The 25,373-nt window shown below is 37.3% G+C and overlaps 1 protein-coding gene across 5 annotated transcripts in view; it reads left to right on the top strand.

The window, feature by feature from the left end:
* Positions 1-25,373, top strand: part of STAU2 (staufen double-stranded RNA binding protein 2) — a 334,517-nt gene that overhangs the window by 167,275 nt on the left and 141,869 nt on the right. For all 5 annotated transcript variants that reach the window (XM_025393312.1, XM_025393315.1, XM_025393316.1 and 2 more), the window contains one exon: positions 5,801-5,861. In XM_025393312.1, the coding sequence (XP_025249097.1) occupies positions 5,801-5,861 (61 nt within the window). The remainder of the gene's footprint in view (positions 1-5,800; positions 5,862-25,373) is intronic.

The raw sequence follows: 25,373 nt of genomic DNA, 5'->3' as shown, positions 1-25,373 counted from the left end.
TGTAGTGTCTTACTCTCAAGTAGGTTTTCTATCTTTTTTTTTTCCCCCCAGGAGCATATAGCTTTTGCTTTTAATCCTTCTTCAGAAGCAATGAAGCTTTACTGAGCTCTTAGGACCAGAGAATTTCCTGCCTTTGCCCCAAAGGCATATAGGATTTGTTTCAACCCTTTCTCCAGTGGCTTAAATTTTTTGTTTTGTATTGGACAATGGCCTAGAGAATTGGCAAGGTTTTGTGCTTGTCCCTCAGTGCAGCCACTAACTAGCTGCATTCCTGCACCAAGTTGGGCTCTTTCTGGTCTGCAGCTGTACCCCCAGTTGTTCTCCTGAGAATCCAGGGCAGGACAATGGAAAAGAGCTGCTGTCTGGAGCTCCCGGTTTTTCTAAACTATTATGCTAGCTCATACTCAGGCTTTAAGAATTTAACATTTCATCTAGTTTCTTCTTACTTGCATTCATGGCAGTCATCTCTGCTATCCCTGCCCTGCCAATGCTGTAACATTTTTGTGAGTCGTATCTCTCCCAGAAGGATTTATTACTCTCTAGAATTCATTTTGCTTGTTTACCTTGTAATCTCAGGTCTCTAAAAGGTTCAAGAAAAGTTGCAATTGTTTTTTTTCAGATTGGTTCTTTGTCACTGTTATGTTTCTAGATTCTAAGGAAAAAAATGGAATACTCTCTTCACCTTTTTTTTATATGCCATTCTTGCATCTTGATTTTCTTCATTCAGATATCTTAAGAGTTTTTCTTAATATCTTAGAGTTTGTTGTAAGTCAAGACATAACTATTCTTTTTCATATTTGATCACTATATTCATCAAAGTAGTACTCATACTCAAAGTAATATATATATATAAAAAGGCAGAATTTATACAAGATTAATAGTGTAAAAACTCAAGGTTTATAACTTAAAACACCAAAATATCCTGTTCTTCCTTGCCACTGGCCATTTCTGCTTCCCCTTTGCCAGAGGCAACCACTTTACCACCTGTTGTAACTATTTATTTTATTATTTACCGCTATCGGTAGTTTGTGCTATCTCTTGGTTTCTCATGTTTAAATATTATGAGAAGTAATATAAAAGTAAAAATATTAAATGTACTTTCTGCTATGGAAAATGAGGATTTAACTCTGGTATATACTCCACACATACACTTTTCTACATCTTTCTATCCCCAAAGTCTTTACCACTCAAGCAGATCATGCATTTTTTTTCGTTCCTTTCCCAACGTCCACCCTACCCAACCTTTAGAGCTCTTTATCCTCCTCTTGTATTGCAGATTGATGGAGAGGCCTGCTTTAGAGCTGGTGTTTCTCTTCACCATTATCCTGAAATTTCTTTGGCCTCTGTCCTTTGTTGAGTTGACTGTTTTTTGGACAGTTTCCCTTGTTCTTGGTTTACTTTCTTGTTTTGGTAGAGTTCATTCTTTAGGACCTTGTGAAGGATACATGGAAAGTAAATGTTTTTTTGAGATCTTGTAGTCTGAAATTTCTTTATATTTCCCACACACTTAATAGTTTTTTTTCTAAGATGTAATTCTAAATTGGAAGTAAATTTTCACAGAGTTGGGAAGGCATCACACCCTTGTCTTGTACATCCCACCATTACTGTTAAAATTTCAACACCTGACTCTTCAGCCTGTATATGAAACTTTTACCCTTCTCCTCCCTATCAGTGCTTTTCTGACTTTTTATTTTCTCAGGGATTCTGAGATACGTGTATTTTATATGTGTATTTGATAAATTATGTTGGACATTTGAGTTTTAATCTAGAAATTCATATACTTTGGAACTGAGAAATATATTATTTCTTTAATAATTTCTCTCCTTTTATTTTTGCTGTTATTTATTTGTGTGATGCTGTTAATCTTATGGATGGTCTTGTGATTTTTCTTTTCTCCCTCCATTTCTGTTTTTTTTGTTGTTGTTCTGTTTTCTAGGAAGAGTTCCTCAATTTTGTTTTCCACTTCAGCTATTATATTTTTGATTTCCCAGAGTTCTTCCTCATTCTCAGAATATTCCTTTTTATGGCTTCCTATTCTTGTTTAATGGGTGTAGTATTTCTCTTATGTGCCTGAGGAATTTTTTTTTTTTTTTTTTGCATTTTTTTCCTTCTGTACTCCTCATTATCTTTTTGTTCCTTGTGGATTGGAACCCTGGATGTGTCTTCTGAGGGGGAAATGAGAAAAGAGGCTCGGAATCTTTTCAGTATGAAACCTTGGAACTCCATCTCCTTATTTGCAGGGTGACACATGGATTTCACCCTCAACTATGCCTGGTATCCAGAGCCTCTCTGTTTTAGCCTCTTCCAACAGGAAACCCTTATTAGGAAGGAGTGGGCACCTGGCTGCTTGGGGTCAAAGAGGTGATAGGGAGATTTCATAATAACTTGAAAAGACTTCCAGACAGTCTTTCTGTTTCAGCCCCTTCCAGGATTCATCTTTAAAGTACCTCCTAATTCTGGAGGCTTTCTAGGATTCTGGGTGACACATCACCTTACTGTTAGCTCTTTGTTGGCTTCTTCCTCTGCAGGTTAGGTTTCAGTTACTCATATCTGCTAAGCTAACTACAACTTGTTCATCTGCTTTCCAATTTTCAGACTTTGACTTACCTCCTGCTGTTGTCTCGTATATTAGTTTGCCATAAAGAACTGCTAGAGATTGGGTAATTTATAAAGGAAGAGGTTTAATTGACTCACAGTTCTGTGGGGCTGGCTGGGGAGGCCTCAGGAAACTTACAGTTGTGCCAAAAGGCACCTCTTCACAGGGCAGCAGGAGAGAGAAATGAGTGCCAGGTAAAAGGGGAAGCCCCTTATAAAGCCATCAGATCTTGTCAGACTTATTCACCACCAAGAGAGTAACATGAGGGAACCACCCACTTGTTTCAGTTATCTCTACCTGGTCCCACCCTTGACATGTGGGGATTATTACAATTCAAGGTGAGATTTGGGTGGGGACACAGAGCCAAACCATATCATCTGCTTTTCTATTTCTCATTTGTGTCTGAGGGGTACAATAGAAGAAATAGAGAAAGTAAGGATCGGGAGATGAACTGTACTTTGTGCCTGCTGGGTTTCTCCTTTCCAAGAGAGAAATTCTTACAGTAATTACTTTGACCTCGTCTCTCCTGACCTCTTTTCCTTACTCCAAACAGTGATCTTTAACAGAAAGAAATTTTGAAGTTAAGCATAGCTCTCAGGTGAAAATCAAATGGTACCTACTGGATAAATTGTATAATATATATATTTTTTGAGATGGAGTTTCACTGTTGTTGCCCAGGCTGGTGTGCAATGGCATGATCTCAGCTCACTGCAACCTCCGCCTCCCGGGTTCAAGTGATTCTCCTGCCTCAGCCTCCCGAGTAGCTGGGATTAAAGGCATGTGCCAACATGCCTGGCTAATTTTGTAGTTTTAGTAGAGACAGGGTTTCTTCATGTTGGTCAGGCTGGTCTCAAACTCCCGACCTCAGGTGAGCCGCTTGACTCAGCTTCCCAAAGTGCTGGGATTACAGGCTTGAGTTACCATGTCCAGCCAATTGTATAGTATTAAGGTAACATAAACAATGTAAGGATAGAAGAAATTAATTTAGTCGAATAAAACAGATTTTATTAATTCCACTAATTAAAAATGAAAAACTTGTTTGGAAGACTAGAATCCTGTGTCTAATTGTAGAACTGCTCCAGGATTCTTGAAACATAATTACTTCTCTGAGAACCTAAACAGTTGTCAGCACTTTGATAAGTACAGGCTATGTTTTGGAGGTATGAGTAAAATTAAAAGTAAGGTAGGAATGTAAAAGAAAAATTGAACATGATTTGTTTCTTTATGTTCACCAGGTTTTCATGTGAATAATGATTTTAGCTGCTTTTCAAAATCTTTTAAATTTCTTTCATCCCTTGGAACCATCTAGTTCTGTTTTTCTCTCATTTGTTTTTGCAGTAGTCCTTTCCATCCCGGCTACCTTTAGAGCATTCTTCTTAATAGTTCCAAACTCTGTTCTTCATCTCACTGTTTTTCTTTTCATTCTTAGATAGCGCAGTTTTACTTAATCTGTAACTTTTTTGTTCATTCCTTCCTTTAGCTCTTTTTTCTCTCCTGATAATGATAGTACAAAGGTAGCATGATTATTCTCCTCTAGTTAAAAGACATAGTTTGACATCCTGGCACTCGCTTATATTATCTGTGTGACCTCAGAGTAATTACAGGAACTCTAACCCTAGTTTGCTTGTCTGTAAAATTGAATATTAATATCGCTTATCTTACCAAATTTTTGTGAGAATAGAAAATGAGATAATCCATATTTATGCAAAACACTTAGCACGTTAGCAACCACACTTTTAAATCTTAAGTGTTAGCTTTTAGCTATTACTACTATCCGTCTATTTTATTACATAGTAATTTCTCTCTTGTGAAGGATGCCTGTGGTAACATTTTGCAGTCAAAGGTTATAGCAGCAATCTCTCAGGATGGTAAATGTGGATGAAGACAGGAATTTGTGTTTTAAAGAGATAAACGAGCTAATTAGAGAAAGAGATGCTCCCTAGTTCATGTGAAGCTGCTGGTTGTGTCTAATATACTGTCAGCTTAGTCTTTCAGGATTATTTTCAGTTTTGCTTCTGCTGTCTGCCACTGTATCTTTCCTTGTCACCCTAAGACGTATAATTAAAAGGAATGAATTCAATAAGAACAACTTTTTTTAAAAAATGAACATGGGTAAACTATTTGCAGCAATTGTATTTTGTGTTTGTATCTAGGCTTAATTATCTATTTTACCTTTGACTGTTAACATAAATATAAAATGCTGATCATCGTAAGAGATAAGTTACCAGCTGTACAGAAAGATAATATAACTAAAGTCACTTATTAATTTGATTTGAATACTTACTACTACAAGGCATATATATTTCAGAATGTATTTTATACCAAACACTAATCATTTGGCAAAAGTCAGAATATTACATGTTTTGCTTAAAGTTAGGACTTAGTTTTCAATTTTTTTGTATATGTCATTAGCAATATTTAGTGATCCTTACCGTAGGACTTTTCTAGATGGACATAGTAACATTTTTGTTCATAGAAATGTTTGATTGTTAGATTGTTAATTTGACCTCAGGAATCATACAAAAGCTCTTTTGGTCACTTAAGCATTTGTGGCAATGATTATTTATTATTTTAATAAGATTTACTTTTTGGCCAGGTGTGGTGGCTCACGCTTGTAATCCCAGCACTTTGGGAGGCCAAGGCGGGCGGATCATTTGAGGTCAGGAGTTTGAGACCAGCCTGGCCAACATGGCGAAACCCCATCTCTACTAAAAATACAAAAATTAGCCCGACATTGTGGCAGGCACTTCTAATACCAGCTACTCGGGAGGCTGAGGCAGGAGAATCCTTGAATCTGGGAGGCGGAGGTTGCAATGAGCCGAGACCAAGCCATTGCACTCTAGCCTGGGCGACAGAATGAGATTCTGTCTCAAAAAAAAAAAAAAAAGATTTATTTTTTCATCACCTAGCTAGAGCTTATATTCTATATAATACATATATTGAATATTGGCATTATTTATGCCTTGAATTATAAATTTACGTGATCAGACAAAAGCAGAAGGACGTAAGAAGTAGATTTAGGTGCAGAAGAGGAATAAATGATACCTTTCATGTTAGTTTCTTCTGTAGCCATCGTCCCAGGGTCAGAGATAGAATATGCAGAATAACCATGTGAGAGGACTTTGCCTTTGCTTAATTGATTAGTCACGTTTTGTTTTTCCTTTTTGAATAAGCCTGTTTCTCTGATTTGATTTAATCTTTCAGACAGGGGAAAACAAAGGATGGAGTGGTCCAAAGCCTGGGTTTCCTGAACCAACAAATAATAGTAAGTTCTCATTTTTATGTTATCTGCACTTGGTGTTCATCAGTGGCTCAGTGACTAGCTGTCACTGGGATTGGCTGGGTCTATCTAGATCTGAGAGACTGTGTTATGTATTGTGGAGGGTACAAAGGAGTCCTGGTGTTTGCTTTCCTGGAACCGACGGAATAGCTGGAAAACTGAGACACAGATACACTTAACACAGTTAAACCATTGCAAACAGAGTGCCATTTAATACATGTAGTGATCACATGCTTTTTTAAAGTTGCCATTTTTATTGAAACAACATTATAAATATAGAAATATAAAAATAATTTTCATAAGAAAAATAAGTAATTATCTATAAGCTGATTATGCTGTCAGATCAACTTTCAAAGTTCCCAATTTTTATATGCACACAAATTTTTATATAATTATGATATGCATAAAATTTTATTGTGTTTTCACTTAACATTGCCTAAACATTTTTTTGCGTTTTGCTGAGTCATTAAAAGTTTAATATTTTATTAAGGTCACTAAGTGAAATGTCAGAAATGTAAGAATAAAATTGGTTAATTTTGTTCCACTTACAGTATTGTCAAACAGTTAAAAAACAATTTCAGTTTACAGATTTTTTTCAAATGTATGTGATCAAGATATTTTGCATTGGACATTTAGACATTTTTCCTTAATACCGTCTCTCACTTCTTGAAAAGCATCTATTTCACTGAAGTGACCATTTTACTGTAAATCAGTGAATCAAAACATTTGGCTAGTGAAAACACCCAGTCTATCCCATTTCCACCCTATCTGTCTTCTTTACAACCTCTGGACACTGAAAAAACTTAAATCTGTGAATTATCGTAATCCATGGTTTTAGTCTTTGATATTAGCAGCTCATCTGTTGATGTATAATGAAATTAGTAACAAATTCTTATCACAATATACTCGTAAGAATTGAATTCTTGGATTATCAAAACTAGCCTCTTGAATATTTCAGTGAGTTAATGGCATTTTGGGGTTGCTTTCTGGGAATAATTTAAATTAATGTGCTTCTGAGCCCTTGGCCTATATAAATAGTGGTGATAAATATGATGGCCTTAGCACATAGCCGAAGGAAAAAATGGAATCAGTTCGGGATTCCTGGAGTTTGTGTTCAGTTCATTTGATGTTTGAATATATTGGTTTGTAATGATTTGGTGAGGGAATATAATCAACATGAAATTGATTGCAGTTTAATGTAAAGTACTTAGCACAGTACCTGTTTCCTAGTAAGCACTTAATGAATGTTGATTTCCTTCCGTGCCTCCTCCCTCTTTTCTTTTATAAAAATGATATTATTCTTTGTAGGCTTGCCAGAAATTCCATTCTTATGCTTTTGTCTGTCAGATGTTTTGTGCATACATATGGTGACCAAGAATATATAGCTTATTATTGAATAATTACATTTTGGCACTAAATATTTTTTCAAAGAATATAAACATTATGTATTTCAATTAGTTATTAACTTGACAATTTTAACATGAAATCTCTTTATAGATAACCTGCAAGCTCCATCATTAAACAGTGATGTTTTGGCCCCTAGTTTTATGTGTTTGTTTTTTTTAACTTACTAAGGGGTACATCTCATGGGATGACAAGTGGGGGATACTTCTGTCCTGTGCAGATATGGGAAGGAATATCACAAAGAGGCCAGTTTAAGTGATCGGAAGTATGTAAGAATGCATAACAGGTTTGCTTGAGACATAAAGTTAGAAGTGAGAAAACTATTTGAAGCCAGCTTAAAACTTAACCAGACGGTTAATGCTTTAGGAATTTCTGGTCTACAATGGTTCAGATTAAGCCTTTGAAATAAGAATGTTCTGTTATCCCTTCCCAGCTGTAAGGAGATGAGAAAGCTGCTCTAAGAGTTCTTCGAATGAACACTGGATTGTCCCTTCCTCAAGTTACCATAGAGGATAAGGGCAGCCCAGCTCTGAAAAGTAGCTGTTTCATTCCCCAAGGGTTAGTTCTCACAAGTGAAACCTGAGTCCCCTTAAATGGCACTTAAATACAACATCAGGAGGAAGTTGGGCTGTGCTTAGGAATTGATCATTCAGATGATGGACCAATTAGCTGAAAATTAATTTAAATTCATATACTATGGTAATATTTAGGTTAACTTCTTAATCAGTTTCTTAAGTTTGAAATTGTATTCTAAATGATTTCTGTCCTGTGAAGAATACCAGAGTTAGCATTTTGCAGGCAAAGGTTAGAGCATGGCACATGTGGGGGAAGACAGGAATTTGAGATTGCCAGTGCTGGCTGCCTCACTGACATACTGTCTGACCTTGAACAACTCAATTTACATCTTATTATTCAATTTTCTCTGTTAAGAGTTATGCATACTAATTTATAATGTTGAGAATCTTTAATTATGTAACATTTATAAAATGATTAACCATCCTTGAATAACATCTGAAAAGGTAACATATTCCTTTGTGAAAAACACTATCATCATGAAATGGCAAGCTCACTGTGGTTTTTTGTTTGTTTGTTTTGTTAAACTCTACATTGCTTCAAAATTGTAATTTTAAAGATCAAATTTTTAGCCACTCATTATTTGGATAAATAATACGAAATTAGCTTGGAACCGTAATGTACAAAAATGAAAAGAAGGGAATGCAGAATTGGAAAGGGGAAAGAAGGAATTTTAATCTGGCATAGCTAGCACCTAACTATAAGTAGACAAAAAACATTAATGTACATGTGCATTTAATTTTTGAAGTGGAAGATGGTTTTTAAAAGACTACAGTCATAGGAAACTGCTAACAATTACAACTAGAAAATAGTTTAAATGGTTTTGCAAGTGATTGTGATTACATAGCCTGGTTCCTCAATTTATTTTCCTTGCTTGATTGCCTGCAGATTTAAAATATGGACCTAATTTTTGGGTGCTGCTCAGGCTTTCTTCATTGCACTGAAATGCAGCAGAAGGTAGACTATTCTAAGTGTGTTTTTATCCTTTGAATCACTGTAATAGTTATGTTGAAGTATAGGAACACATAACTCTGTAATGTGAGGTTTATGTTAAGTTTAGCATGGGGCAATTTTGTGCTTGGTATACACACAAAAAACTAGATTTTTACAGATGAATGACTAACTTTTTTAAAAAAAGATCGTGAATTTTAAAGATCTACTGACGGCTCTTGGAAAACTTTGTAAAATATTTAGATACAGTTCAGCTGATAATATCTCTTTTTGTATTCACATTCCATGTTTCTTATTAATACAGGCTTTTACTTAAAAGCAGGTTTATAGTTTCTTAAAGGTGAACCGTAGCTTAATTCAAGATTGGACTAAGCTCAAAGGTATTCACTGGTATGTGCCGAATCCACCCACTAAAAGATTATTCGGAGCATTTTTCACATAAATATTTTTCCGTTAACCTTTTAAAAAGTTTTATTTAGCCCCTGTGAAATATGCTGGCATTTCTAGGTTCATTAGAGATGACCAAAGACTTGTGGGATGGGATAGCATTCTTATTGACTCTTTAGAATCTTAGTTGACTCACCAAGATTTTTGTCACTTTTGTTTCATATGCCTGTACTATTAAACACTGAACGTCCTGAAACCAGGAGGCTACCCTGTCCCAGTGATATGACATTGGGTAGATTGCCTGCTGGTTTCCCAAATGCTGTGTACTATATTTAGAACCTCTAGTGTTTTTTATTTTTTGTTGGGGCTGGGGAACGGGGGATAGAAGGGTGGTGTATAAGTGTTGGACTTTTAAGGTGATAGATTGATATATATTTTCTTTAATAGTGTTTTGAGAGTGTTCCCTGAACAAATTCCCCTTGGGTTTCCCATAGTAGAAACCACTTTGTAGTGAGACAGAACAGTTGAAGCCAATTGGATGTAAATATAAAGCTGAGTGATCCAACTTAATTATTTATTTCGACATAAATAATGTGTTAGAAATGTAAGAATGTAGCCAGCTTTTAGTGGTCTTATTTAGAAGGATTGGTGGGTTACTTGTACTGGGCATCCCAGTCCGTGAATACCTGATTGCTTTCAAACAAAGGTCCTGTAAATAGAGGCCTATCTGAAGCAATTGAGAGCAATGGGAACATACACATTCTCACTGCTGTCCATTTGAGACTGCAGGTAGAATTGCTCCTTCTCCCCTGAACACAGGAGGAAAGATCCAAATATTTCAGAATGATATCATCCTTCTTTTACATTGATGCCTGTATATTAGACCTACCTGAGTGGTGAGAAGCTATAGTCTTTAAAAAATTGCATTGACAAGAATTCTCCTTTCTTGCCTACTGAATCTAGGAAGGAAGATTAGAGGTAGTGTTCAGCTTGCCTCTGTTTTAGTCATACCAGTTGAGTCTGTCTTTAAAGGTCCATTGATTTAAAGGAAAAATAATCTGAAATTAGAAAGTTAAGTTTTTAATCAGATTAGCACAGATAACATGTCTTTCTGAAATATTCTCAGGAAAGATTTCATGAATTTAAATTGTTATGATTTTTAAAACTTGCTTGACTCATTTTTCCACATAAAAAGATATCAGATACATTTTTTTTTTAATGAGCATTTTTAGGATGCATTTTTTCATTGCAGTATGATAGTGTTTTTAAGCATAAGAACAAAGGATGAAACCATAAAGTAAAAAAGATGGATTTATATACATAAATGCTAAAAACAAGTTCAAGGAGCAGCATAAGAAAATAAAAAGGCAAATGACAGCATAAATTGCAGCATAGCAACAAATAGAATATATGCAAAGGACACATAAAAGTCAATTTTTTAAAAAAAGGCAAACTCCAATAGCCAGAGGTCTTAAGAAGACAATTAAAAAGAGCAGGTAAGAAATCATGAAAAAGTGTTTAGCAATCAGGAAAATGCAGATTAAAGATAAATGTTATGAAATTTCTGATCCACGCAAATTGTCAGGGATTTAAAAATGATACTTCCAACTGTTGGGGAAATAGACTGTCACATGTTGCTGACAGGACTCTGACTTATTGCCATTCTGAAGGGAATTAGCCATGAATATACAGAATGTAGGCCTATGTCTTTCTAGAGCTTAACTAAACATATGGAAAAATAGAATAGTTTTCCATAATGAACATACACTGGTTTTATAATCAGAAAAAAATCAAGAATATTTAAAATACTGACATTTACAAACTCTGGCCTGAAATGCACAATCTGACTGCATTTAAACATAAATATCTCATTCATATATATATATATTTTTTTCTATGAGATGGAGTCTTGCTCTGTCGCCCAGGCTGGAGTGCAGTGGCGCCATCTCAGCTCACTGCAAGCTCCGCTTCCCGGGTTCACGCCATTCTCCTAACTCAGCCTCCCAAGTAGCTGGGACTACAGGCGCCTGCCACCACACCAGGCTAATTTTTTGTATTTTTAGTAGAGATAGGATTTCATTGTGTTAACCAGGGTGGTCTCAATCTCCTGACCTCGTGATCCACCCACCTTGGCCTCCCAAAGTGTTGGGTTTACAGGCGTCAGCCACCACACCCGGCCATAAATTTTATATTTAAACAGCTAGGGAAGCAGAATTATCCATATACTGAAGTCTTAAGGAAACTTTTCTGAACGTAAAGAAGAAGAAACATAGTTTTCCAGAGTCTGAATGAAATTTTAGTTTCCGAAATGTATGCTGGAATTTAGAATATGTACTGTGTATTCTAAGAGGTATTATGGGGATCAAAAGGTGTTTGAAATTAGTATTTTCAAAATTAGGAGCAGACCGTCGTAATGATAACACAGATAAATATCTTGCAGAAATTCAAAGTCGAAGTATTAAGAACTAGTTAATTGCTTTTCTCTGTTAGCAAAGAAACTGTACAATAAGCATAAGGAGAAAATAAAGGTAATGCTCCTAATTACTTGTTCAGTTTGTCTAGAAAGATAGAGTTTTATAAAATCTTAAAGTGTATTACAATTTGTGAAGAAACATTAACTGCTATGATTTTTAAAGAAAAATAGGCAATGTTTGATGCATAACATATTTAACACTTACATAAGTTATGAAGCAAGATAATAAACACCCATGAACCCACCACCCACTTTAAGAACTAGACATTACTATACCTTCATCTTTGTTTTCCTCTTTCATATCCCCCATTCACTATGCTTCCCCCAGCAGAAGTAACCACTATCTCTGGATTTTATATGTAGTCGCCCTAACCTTTATTCCTCATAATTTCATCAAATAAATTTGAGTCCTTATCAATATTTATTTAATTTTGCTTTTTTTTTAAACTTTAGAAAAATAGCATCATATGGTGTATTGTCCTCTGGAATTCTGCGCCCCCCCACCCCGTCCCCTCTATTTAAGATTGCAATTTAATATTATTTTATTTTGTTACATAAAGTATTTCATCCACTATGTGAATATCCTGTAATGATTTATCCATTCGTCTGTTGGTCCACAGTTGGGATATTTTCAGGATTTTGTGATTATAAACAATATGAACATTTTTGAACATTTCTACTGGTGCACATGTATAAGAGTTTCTGGGAATGGAATATGATATGTGTAAGTTCAAATTTACAAGAAATACCAGTTGTTTCATAGTGGGAGAGCCCTTCAAAGTATCTGATTTCCCGTGCTGTAACAAGTAGAAATCTTTTATCCTTTTTTACTTTCAATTTCATTTTTGATAATGAATTTAGTTGAAGTTTAGTTCAGATTCCACTATTTCATTAATTTTGTTTTTCGTTTTCTATTTTTACTTGAGGTTTTGAATGGGGAAAAATTAAAAATGCAAAAAGCTTTCCGTATTTTTTGTCCTCATTAGTGCAGTGGCCACCCTGACCCTCAAGTAAGTAACTTACGGTTTTTTTGTGTGTGTGTATTGTCTCAGAATTTATATATGTAATTTATATACTTGTATATAAATGTGTATACATTTTATACACACATATATACACACACACAAAAAAACAAATTCAAATACATATTATTCAGTCCCCTAGCCTTTTGGACATGCTGTTCTACCCTGTTTTTCTTTTTCTTCTTTTTTTTTAAACTTAACAGTATGACCTGAAGATCCTTTCCTATTGATATGTATAGGGATTTATTATTATTTAATCAGTTTTGCACTGATGGATATTTAGATTCTTTATAGTATTTTCCTATTATTTGCCATGTAAAAACTTCATACATAAGTAATTTTACATATGTAGTAGCATATTTGTTGGAGAAATTCCTACAAATGGAATTACTGCATTACAGAGTATGTATCCTTTTAATTTTGATAGATGTTGCCATAGTACTGTCAGTAGACTCCAGTTTACGTCTCTACCATCAGTGTGGGAGATTTCCTGTTTCCCTACAGCTTCATTAACACAGTATGCCATCAAAGTTCTTAATCTTTGCCAATTTGATAGTTGAAATATAGTATAGTTTTACTTTGCATTTCTCGTATTGAGAATGAGACTAAATATGCATTTGGTAGATCTATGAGCCATTTCTATACTGTTTCTGTGAATGACATAACCATATCGGTTGTCCATTCAGAAATTAGATTGATTCATCTTTTTTTTTTTGTTTAAACTTGGTAGAACTGTGTATGTGCATCTGTGTGCCTTTATGACATGAAATTACTTTTTTGTTTTCTATGTTTATGATGGAATTTTCTTTTAAGGTTTGGCTTTTCTTTTTAATGTATTTGAATGACATTTTAAAATAGCCTTTTATAGCACGTGTAATTTAGGTATAATTAATAATACCCTTCTGATTCTGAAATTAAAATTTTTATTTTTATTGTATTTATTTGTTTATTTTTAAATTATGCTTTAAGTTCTAGGGTACATGTGCATAGCGTGCAGGTTTGTTACATATGTATACATGTGCCGTGTTGGTGTGCTGCACCTGTTAACTCATTATTTGCGTTAGGTATATCTCCTAATGCTATCCCTTCCCCAGCTCCCCACCCCATGACAGGCCCTGGTGTGTGATGTTCCCCACCCTGTGTCCAAGTGTTCTCATTGTTCAGTTCCCACCTATGAGTGAGAACATGTGGTGTTTGGTTTTCTATCCTTGTGATAGTTTGCTGAGAATGATGGTTTCCAGCTTCATCCATATCCCTACAAAGGACATGAACTCATCCTTTTTTATGGCTGCATAGTATTCCATGATGCATGTGTGCCACATTTTCTTAATCCAGTCTATCATTGATGGACATGTGGGTTGGTTCCAAGTATTTGCTGTTGTGAATAGTGCCGCAATAAGTATATGTGTGCATGTGTCTTTATAGTAGCATGATTTATAATCCTTTGGGTATATACCCAGTAATGAGATGGCTGGATCAAATGGTATTTCTAGTTCTAGATCCTTGAGGAACTGCCACACTGTCTTCAATGGTTGAACTAGTTTACAGTCCCGCCAACAGTGTAAACGTGTTCCTATTTCTCCACATCCCCTCCAGCACCTGTTGTTTCCTGACTTTTTAATGATCTCCATTCTAACTGGTGTGAGATGGTATCTCATTGTGGTTTTGATTTGCATTTCTCTGATGGCCAGTGATGATGAGCATTTTTCCCATGTGTCTGTTGCATAAATATCTGCTTTTGAGAAGTGTCTGTTGTCTGTTCATATCCTTTGCCCACTTTTTGATGGGGTTGTTTGATTTTTTCTTTTAAATGTGTTTAAGTTCCTTGTAGATTCTGGATATTAGCCCTTTGTCATGCGGGTAGACAGTAAATATTTTCTCCCATTCTCCCAAACAGGCAACAGGTTGCCTCTTCACTCTGATGGTAGTTTCTTTTGCTGTGCAGAAGCTCTTTAGTTTAATTAGATCCCATTTGTCAATTTTGGGTTTTGTTGCCATTGCTTTGGTGTTTTAGTCATGAAGTCCTTGCCCATGCCTATGTCCTGAATGGTATTGTAGATTTTCTTCTAGGGTTTTTATGGTTTTAGGTCAAACATTTAAGTCTTTAGTCCTTCTTGAATTAATTTTCGTATAAGGTTTAAGGAAGGGATCCAGTTTCAGCTTTCTACTTATGGCTAGCCAGTTTTTCCAGCACCATTTATTAAATAGGGAATCCTTTCCCCATTTCTTGTTTTTGTCAGGTTTGTCAAAGATTAGATGGTTGTAGATGTGTGGTATTATTTCTGAGGGCTCTGTTCTGTTCCATTGGTCTATATCTCTGTTTTGGTACCAGGACCATGCTGTTTTGGTTACTGTAGCCTTGTAGTATAGCTTGAAGTCAGGTAGCGTGATGCCTCCAGCTTTGTTCTTTTGGCTTAGGATTGTCTTGGCAATGTGGGCTCTTTTTTGGTTCCATATGAACTTTAAAGTAGTTTTTTCCAAATCTGTGAAGAAAGTCATTGGTAGCCTGATGGGGATGGCATTGAATCTATAAATTACCTTGGGCAGTATGGCCATTTTCATGATATTCGTTCTTCCTATCCATGAGCATGGAATGTTCTTCTATTTGTTTGTGTCCTCTTTAATTTCGTTGAGCAGTGGTTTGTAGTTCTCCTTGAAGAGGTCCTTCACATCCCTTGTAAGTTGGATTCCTAGGTATTTTATTCTCTTTGAAGCAATTGTGAATGGGAGTTCACTCATGATTTGGCTCTCTGTTATTGGTGTATAGGAATGCTTGTGATTTTTGCATGTTGATTTTGTATCCTGAGACTTTGCTGAAGTTTCTTATCAGCTTAAGGAGATTTTGGGCTGAGACGATGGGGTTTTCTAAATATACGATCATGTCATCTGCAAACAGGGACAATTTGACTTCCTCTTTTCCTAATTGAATACCCTTTATTTCTTTCTCTTGCCCGATTGCCTTGGCCAGAACTTCCAACACCATGTTGAATAGGAGTGGTGAGAGAGGGCATCCCTATCTTGTGCCAGTTTTCAAAGGGAATGCTTCCAGTTTTTGCCCATTCAGTATGATACTGGCTGTGGGTTGTCATAAATAGCTCTTATTATTTTGAGATACGTTCCATCAATACCGAATTTATTGAGAGTTTTTAGCATGAAAGGCTGTTGAATTTTGTCAAAGGCCTTTTCTGCATCTATTGAGATAATCATGTGGTTTTTGTCTTTGGTTCTGTTTATATGCTGGATTACGTCTATTGATTTGTGTATGTTGAACCAGCCTTGCATCCCAGGGATGAAGCCCACTTGATCATGGTGGATAAGCTTTTTGATGTGCTGCTGGATTCGCTTTGCCAGTATTTTTTTGAGGATTTTTGCATTGATGTTCAGCAGGGATGTTTGTCTAAAATTCTCCTTTTTTGTTGTATCTCTGTCAGGCTTTGGTATCAGGATGATGTTGGCCTCATAAAATGAGTTAGGGAGGATTCCCTCTTTTTCTATTGATTGGAATAGTTTCAGAAGAAATGGTACCAGCTCTTCTTTGTACCTCTGGTAGAATTCAGCTGTGAATCCGTCTGGTCCTGGGCTTTTTTCAGTTCGTAGGCTATTAATTATTGCCCCAATTTCAGAGCCTGTTATTGATCTATTCAGGGATTCAACTTCTTCCTGGTTTAGTCTTGGGAGGGTGTATGTGTCCAGGAATTTGTGCATTTCTTCGAGATTTTCAGTGTATGTGCATGGAGGTATTTATGGTATTCTCTGATGGTAGTTTGTATTTCTGTAGGATCGGTGGTGATATCATTTTTTATTGCGTCTATTTGATTCTTCTCTCTTTTCTTCTTTATTAGTCTTGCTAGCGGTCTGTCAATTTTGTTGATCTTTTCAAAACAGCTCCTGGATTCATTGATTTCTGGAAGGGTTTTTTGTGTCTCTGTCTCCTTTAGTTCTGCTCTAATCTTAGTTATTTCTTGCCTTCTGATAGCTTTTGAATGTGTATGTTCTTGCTTCTCTAGTTCTTTTAATTGTGATGTTAGGGTGTCAATTTTAGATCTTTCCTGCTTTCTCTTGTGGGCATTTAATCTATAAATTTCCCTCTACGTACTGCTTTAAATGTGTCCCAGAGATTCTGGTATGTTGTGTCTTTATTCTCATTGGTTTCAAAGAACATCTTTATTTCTGCCTTCATTTCGTTATGTACCCAGTAGTCATTCAGGAGCAGGTTGTTCAGTTTCCATGTAGTTGAGTGGTTTTGAGTGAGTTTCTTAATCCTGGATTCTAGTTTGGTTGCACTGTGGTCTGAGAGACAGTTTGTTATAATTTCTGTTCTTTTGCATTTGCTGAGGAGTGCTTTACTTCCAACTATGTGGTCAATTTTGGAATAAGTGTGATGTGGTGCTGAGAAGTATGTATATTCTGTTGATTTGGGGTGGAGAGTTCTGTAGATGTCTATTAGGTCTGTTTGGTGCAGAGCTGAGTCCAAGTCCTGGATATCCTTGTTAACTTTCTGTCTCATTAATCTGTCTAATGTGTACAGTGGGGTGTTAAAGTCTCCCATTATTATTGTGTGGGATTCTGAGTCTCTTTGTAGGTCTCTAAGGGATTGCTTTATGAATCTGGGTGCTCCTGTATTGGATGCATGTATATTTAGGATAGTTAGCTCTTCTTGTTGAATTGATCCCTTTACCTTTATGTCATGGCCTTCTTTGTCTCTTTTGGTCTTTGTTGGTTTACAGTCTGTTTTATCAGAGACTAGGATTGCAACCCCTGCTTTTTTTTTTGTTTTCCATTAGCTTGGTAGATCTTCCTCCATCCCTTTATTTTGGGCTTACGTGTGTCTCTGTATGTGAGCTGGGTCTTGACTCTTTATCCAGTTTGCCAGTCTGTGTCTTTGAATTGGAGCATTTAGCCCATTTACATTTAAGGTTAATATTGTTTTGTGTGAATTTGATCCTCTCGTTACGATGTTAGCTGGTTATTTTGCTCAGTAGTTGATACAGTTTTTTCTAGCATTGATGGTCTTTACAATTTGGCATGTTTTTGCCATGGCTGGTACCGGTTGTTCCTTTCCATGTTTAGTGCTTCCTTCAGGAGCTCTTATAAGGCAGGCCTGGTGGTGACAAAATCTCTCAGCATTTGTTTGTCTGTAAAGGATTTTATTTCTCCTTCACTTATGAAGCCTAGTTTGGCTGGATATGAAATTCTAGGTTGAAAATTCTTTTCTTTAAGAATGTTGAATATTGGCCTCCACTCTCTTCTGGCTTGGAGAGTTTCTTCCGAGAGATGTGCTGTCAGTCTGGTGGGCTTCCATTTCTGGGTAACCTGACCTTTCTCTCTGGCTGCCTTTAACATTTTTTCCTTCATTTCAACTTGGGTGGATCTGACAATTATGTGTCTTGGAGTTGCTCTTCTCAAGGAGTATCTTTGCTGTGTTCTCTGTATTTCCTGAATTTGAATGTTGGCCTGCCTTGCTACGTTAGGGAAGTTCTGGATAATATCCTGCAGAGTGTTTTCCAACTTGGTTTCGTTCTCCCTGTTACTTTCAGGTACACCAATCAGACGTAGATTTGGTCTTTTCTCATAGTCCCAAATTTCTTGGAGGCTTTATTCATTTCTTTTTACTCTTTTTTCTCTAAACTTCTCTTCTCACTTCATTTCATTCATTTGATCTTCAATCACTGATACCCTTTCTTCCACTTAATCAAATCAGCTACTGAAGCTCATGCATGTGTCACATAGTTCTTGTGCCATGGTTTCCAGCTCCATCAAGTCATTTAAGGTGTTCTGTACAGTGTTCATTCTAGTTAGCCATTCGTCTAATCTTTTTTCAAGGTTTTTAGCTTCTTTGCAATGAATTCAAACATCCTTCTTTACCTCGGGGAAGTTTGTTGTTACTGATCGTCTGAAGCCTTCTTCTGTCAGCTCGTCAAAGTCATTCTCTGTCCAGCTTTGTTCCATTGCTGGTCAGGAGCTGCATTCCTTTGGAGGAGAAGAGACGTTCTGATTTTTAGAATTTTCAGCTTTTCTGCTCTGGTTTCTCCCCATCTTTGGGGTTTTATCTACCTTTGGTCTTTGATCATGGTGACGTACAGGCGGAGTTTTGGTGTGGATGTCCTTTCTGTTTGTTAGTTTTCCTTCCAACAGTCAGGACCCTCAGCTGCAGGTTTTTGGAGTTTGCTGGAGGTCTACTCCAGACCCTGTTTGCCTGGGTATCCCAGCAGAGTCAGCAGAATAGCAAATATTGCAGAATGGTAACTGTTGCTGCCTGATCCTTCCTCTGGAACCTTCGTCTCAGGGGGCACCCGGATGTATGAGGTGTCAGTCGGCCCTTACTGGGAGGTATTTCCCAGTTAGGCTACTCAGAGGTCAGGGACCCACTTGAGGAGGCAGTCTGTCCGTTCTCAGATCTCAAACTCTGTGCTGGGAGAACCAGTACTCTCTTTAATGCTGTCAGACAGGGATGTTTAAGTCTGCAGAAGTTTCTGCTACCTTTTGTTTAGCTATGCCCTGCCCCAAGAGGTGGAGTGTACAGAGGCAGGTTGGCCTCCTTGAGCTGCAGTGGGCTCCACCCAGTTCAAGCTTCCTGGCTGCTTTGGTTTTTTTCAAGCCTCAGCAGTAGCGGACACTCCTCCCCCAGCCTCACTGCCACCTTGCAGTTTGATCTCAGACTGCTGTGCTAGCAGTGAGCGAGGCTCCATGGGCATGGGACCCCCTGAGCCAGGCACAGGATATAATCTCCTGGTGAGCCGTTTGCTAAGACTTGGAAAAGCACAGTATTAGGGTGGGAGTGTCCCGATTTTCCAGGTACCGTCTGTCACAGCTTCCCTTTGCTAGGAAAGGGAATTCCCTGACCCCTTGTGCTTCCTGGGTGAGATGATGCCCAGCCCTCCTCCGTGGGCTGCACCCACTGTCTGACAAGCCCCAGTGAGATGAATCTGGTACCTCGGTTGGAAATGCAGAAATCACTTGTCTTCCGCATCACTGACGCTGGGAGCTGCAGACTAGAGCTGTTCCTATTTGGCCATCTTGGAACCTCCAATCAAAACATTTCTTTTAAATTATCTTATGGAACTTTTATAGTTTCATTTTTTGAAATGTTGAAGTCTTGATCTGTCTGTTATTTATACTGAAAGTATGGACCCAACGTTATTCCCCACTGCATTGAGACTTCACTCTTACCATATACTAAGATTATGAACTTGGCATTATTCCAGACTTTCTATTCTCCTCTGTTCATCTAACTATTTATGTGCCAGTTTTAATCGTTGTCTTTTTTTTTTTTGAGACAGGGTCTCGCTCTGTTTGCAAATCTCTGTCAGTTGTGCAGTGGCGTGATCATAGCTCATTGCAGACTTGAACTCCTGGGCTCAAGGGATCCTCTTGCCTGAGCCTTTCAAGTAGCTAATTCTACAGGGACATGCCACCACACCCAGCTTTTTTTCTCCCCCACCCCCGCTAGAGACAAAGTCTTGCGGAGTTGCTCAGGCTTGTCTCAAACTCCTGGCCTCAAGTCGTCCTGCCTTGGCTTCCCGAAGTGTTAAGGTTATAGGCATGAGCCACTGCACCCAGCTTAATCATTGAGTGTTTCTTGTGTTTTAACATGAGTCAGTTTAAAGCAATGTGTGTTTAAACAAATGTGAATAAAAATGTACTTGGTCTATAATCTTCTTACACATACTACATGGAGTACAAGTAATTGAAAAGACAAGAATCTCCTTGCTTGGCAACAGAAATAAGAGGTGTGAGAGTAGTCAAAGCATCAATTATGAAGCACTAAAAGAAGCAACAGGGAGCTAACTGTATGGTTGAAAACTATTAAGGTTCAGGAAGGCAGTGTGGATAGTTTCCCTAAAACTTATTTGTATAATGTTAATGCATCATTCATTCTTTCGTTTGTTTAGAAAGTATTTATTCACTATATTGTACCCTTTTTGATACTATTGATGATTTCAGTAGTTTTTAAAGATGAAATTGCTTCTTGAAAGACGAGTCCATATAGAAGATAAACACCACCATCCCACCCAACTCCCCACTCCCCCCAACCCAGCAAATAAGAAAAGGTGGGATGCCTGTAATCCCAGCACTTTGGGGGCTGAGGTGGGCAGATTACTTGAGGTCAGGAGTTTGAGATCAGCCTGGCCAACACGGTGAAACTCCATCTCTACTAAAAATATGAAAATTTACCAGGCATGGTGTGGCACATGCCTGTAATTCCAACTACTCAGGAGGCCTAGGCAGGAGAATTGCTTGAACCTGGGAAGTGGAGGTTGCAGTGAGCACAGTTGTACCACTGCAGCCTGGGCCACAGAGTGAGTGAGACTTCATTTAAAAAAATGAAAAATAAGAGACAAGTGTTATTTGAAAAAAAATATCAAATATTTAAATCTTTGGTTTTTTTGGTTTTCTTTTGAGGTGGAATTTTGCTCTTGTTGCCCAGGCTGGAGTGCAATGGTGCAATCTTGGCTCACCACAACCTCCGCCTCACGGGTTCAAGTGATTCTCCTGCCTCAGCCTCCCGAGTAGTTGAGATTACAGACATGTGCCACCACGTCTGGCTAATTTTGTGTTTTTAGTAGAGATGGGGTTTCTCCATGTTGGTCAGGCTAGTCTCGAACTCCTGACCTGAGGTGATCTGCCCGCTTTGGCCTCTCAAAGTGCTGGGATTACAGGCCTTTTTTTTTAAATCTTAAAAAGCAAAGCATATAGCACAGTATCTGGCATTGTTGGTGCTCAGTATTTGAGCAAATGAAAGAATTACATTTTCACTTTTTCCCCCCACTGTATTAATGATCTTTTGAGTAGTTTATAACATATAACAATTATAATTCTAGGAATTTATGTATCATCCAGACCTGAGATACTCAGCGTGTTATTGTTGGACTCAATATAATAATGGTGAATAATTAGTATTTCAGCAACCTAATGGAAATAATACAGTTATTCTTAGTAGATTGCTTTGTTTTGGGTTAGAATTTTATTGGAATTCAGACCTCAAGATATTCTGAATCTCAGGTTGGCAGTCTTGGAAAAATGATTTATTATTACTTAATAAATGCAGTCTGTCTGAAAGACAGATCCTTTAAGCATGGTATGCATAGAAGAAAAACAACATAAGGAGTCCTAAGTGTGAAAAGGTTGGAGAATGTCCAGCCTCATGTTTTATATACAGTAAAATTGAGACTCAGTTGTTTTTATAATAGGTCTAAAGACACTCTTATTTAAAGGTAGTGAAGACTTGAACTCATGTCTTCTGACTCCAGGGTCTCTGCAGTTGCCACTAGAGAGCACCTTTATTTCTATATATATCATTTGCTGATAATTAAAGGAAAAAAAGAGAATAGTGTTTTTAAGAAATTCCACTAAAATTAAGTATGCATTATTTTGAAAGAATGTTTTATATGTCATGTACCAGGATTTTTTATAAAACATTTAAGATGTTTTATTACATGGAAGATGTTCAAACTATTGTTTCAGATACCAGATTGATATTTGGGTGGATCATGTAAAAACACTAAATGGCTGAGAAACTGTGAAATGTTTGTTTTAACTATTATTACATCAGTGACACAGCCATCTACATTACTTGATTTTTCTTAAGATTTAAAAACTTTAGTAATAGTCAAATTTAAAAAACACTCAACAGGCTTTTTGGGTGATGTTATTCAAGTGTGTTCTTTTATTCCAAGCTTTCTGGTTCGTGTTAAGATGATTCATAGATTATTAGAGCTGAAAGAGATTTTCAAGTTCCTTAAGACTAATTCATTTTACAAATGAAGAAAACGTGATAAGGAGAATATCTGCTGCCTCAACTGAAACCCAGTTAGCTGGGCTCTAGTCTGCTGCATTTACCAATGCACTATTGTTGTTTTTACTTTATTACATTTTGTGTTAATACAGAACATTAGACTTCTTTTTTTTGCTTTACCATTAAAAAAAATTAATTGCAATAAGTTCTTTCTTAACATCATTGATAGGTTCTTAGAAACCACTACTTTAAGTGAAATGACATATAACAAATCAGTTTTACCATAGGTTGATTGATATAAACAAGAGTTAAGTTCTTATAACATATTTGTGATTAGAGAAATATCACCAAACTTCTCAATAAAGACCCAATTGCAGTATTAAACATTGAAATAAATAATGAGCTTACACTTACAATTAAGAAAGTTTCATAAAAACAAGATAATTGTTTACTCAATGTGAGTGACGGCAGTCATAGTGGTGGTGGGTTAAATCGAAGAATAAATGTTTGCAAAGTGAAAGTTGTAAGGAGTACTTCCTACCACCACACAATTCAAAAACAAACAATAACAAATATATTGGGCTCACTGAACTCTTTCGTACTGCGTTGTTTATTGTTGTGCATTTGTATGATGTATTCGTCTGTTCTCGCAGTGCTATAAAGACATACCTGAGACTGAGTAATTTATACAGAAAAGAGGTTTAATTGGCTAATGGTTCTGCAGGCTGTTCAGGATTTTGCTTCTGGGAAGGCCTCAGGAAGCTTACAATTGTGGCAGATGCCAAAAGGGAAGCAAGCACATATTCACATGGCCAGCAGGAGAGAGAGAGCAAGAGGTGCTACACACTTTCAAACAGGCAGATCTTGTGAAAACTCTATCAGGAGAACAGCAAGGGGGAAGTCCGCCCCCATGATTCAATCACCTCCCACCAGGCCCCTCCTCCAACACTGGGAATTCCAATTCCACATGAGATTTGGGTACAGACACAAACCAAACCCTATTATATGATTATCATGCATTTTACAGATTTTAATTTTACATTAATTTATATTCATTTAGTCATTCATTTTCTAACCCACTTATTCCAGTTCAGGATTGAGGTTGGTCAGAGCCTATTCTAGCAGCTTAGGGAGCAGAGGCAAGAACCAACTCTGGACAGGTGCCATTCCATACCAGGACACGTGTGCGTGCGTGCAGGCATGTGCACGCGCACACACACACACATACACACACACACACGACACTCATACTGAGACAACTTAGACCTGCCAGTGAACCTAATGTGCATATGTTTTAAATGTGGGATGAAACTGGAGGACCTGGAGAAAACCTATGCAGATATGGGCAGAACATGAGAACTCCACATAAGACAGTGACCCCAGGTGGGATTTGATTTTTTTCTCATCAATATTATAACAAAATGATGTTGAACAAAACAACATTATTTGAGGACCCACTGAGTATATTTTCTTTTTTTTAACTTTCTTTTTTTAAGTTCAGGGGTACACGTGCAGGTTTGTTATATATGTAAACTGTGTCATGGGGGCTTGTTATACAGATTATTTCATCAGCCAGGTATGAAGCCTAGTACCTGTTAGTCATTTTTCCTGATCCTCTACCTCTTTCCACCCTCCACCCTCTACCCTTCGATAGGCTCCAGTGTGTGTTGTTCCCCTCTATGTGTTCATGTGTTCTCATAATTTAGCTCCTATTTATAAGTGAGAACATGCAGTATTTGATTTTCTATTTCTGTGTTAGTTTGCTAAGGATAATGGCCTCCAGCTCCATCCATGTCCCTGCAAAGGATATGATCTCATTCTTTTTTGTGGCTGCATAGTATTCCATGCTGTATGGTACCACATTTTCAACAAATGGTGCTGGGAAAACTAAATATCCCAGCTATTCAAAATATACTGGCTCTGTCAGCACTCCAAGTGAAGGAAGACAAAAATTAGTCCTTTGGGAAGCCCTTCAAAACCTAAAATGTTGGATGCACATTCTACTCATCTTTACCCCAAGGGAGAAGTTGTGATCTGGAATGCTGTCTCTTGGCACTAAGCTATGCTGACTTAGGGGGCTGCTGTGGGTAAAGTGAAATTGTTCTTAACATGTTTCAGTGTGGCCGTTCTTGGCTTTGTGCTCCTCTGGGGTACTGCAACTTCTTAACTGGATTCTGGAATTCTCAAAAAGGTATATTGGTTTGTATGTCATTGTTAAATCAATGTATGAGTGAGGAATAAGGGCTGGGACTTCCTGTTCTACCCTCTTGTTGGTGTCACCCAAGACTTCTTTTTTATTAAACTTTGTATTTTGATGGCCAGGCATGGTAGCTCATACTTGTAATCCCAATGCTTTGAGAGGTTGAAGTGAGAGATCAGGAGCTTAAGACCAGCCTGGGCAACATAGCAAGATCCTGTCTCTACGATAAATTAAAATATAATTAATAAAAATTTTATTTTGAGAAAATTGTAGATGCACATGCAGTTGTAAGAATTAATACAAAGAGATCCTGTGGACACTTTGCCTTGTTTATCTCTGGTAACATCTTGCAGAACTGTAGTACAATATCACAACTAAGGTATTATTATAAATATGATACAGAACAGTCCTGTCACCATAACAGTCCCTCATGTTGCGCTGTTATAGCCGTACCATCTCCCCCACGCCCAACCCTGGATTGAGTGGAAATTCTGGTCCCCATATGGTCTCCACTGACACCATAGTGAGGTGACCTTGTTCCCACTAGTTCTGATTCTCCTTTATTCTCTCCTGACACCACTCCAGCACGGAGGGGAGGGGGGATCCTATTACTGCTAGGTGGGGATAGAAGTTTAGTGTCCCTACATGATCTCCACTGACACTACTCAGTTTTTTCTGACACTACCACATCAGGGAAGTTGGGGAGACTTGTTACAGCTTTGCAAGGGTGAAAGTCCCTCTCTGCCTTTGA

This window comes from Theropithecus gelada, chromosome 8, assembly GCF_003255815.1.
Source record: "Theropithecus gelada isolate Dixy chromosome 8, Tgel_1.0, whole genome shotgun sequence".
In the NCBI taxonomy this organism is placed as follows: Eukaryota; Metazoa; Chordata; class Mammalia; order Primates; family Cercopithecidae; genus Theropithecus; species Theropithecus gelada.
This window is presented reverse-complemented; position numbering and strand designations above follow the sequence as displayed.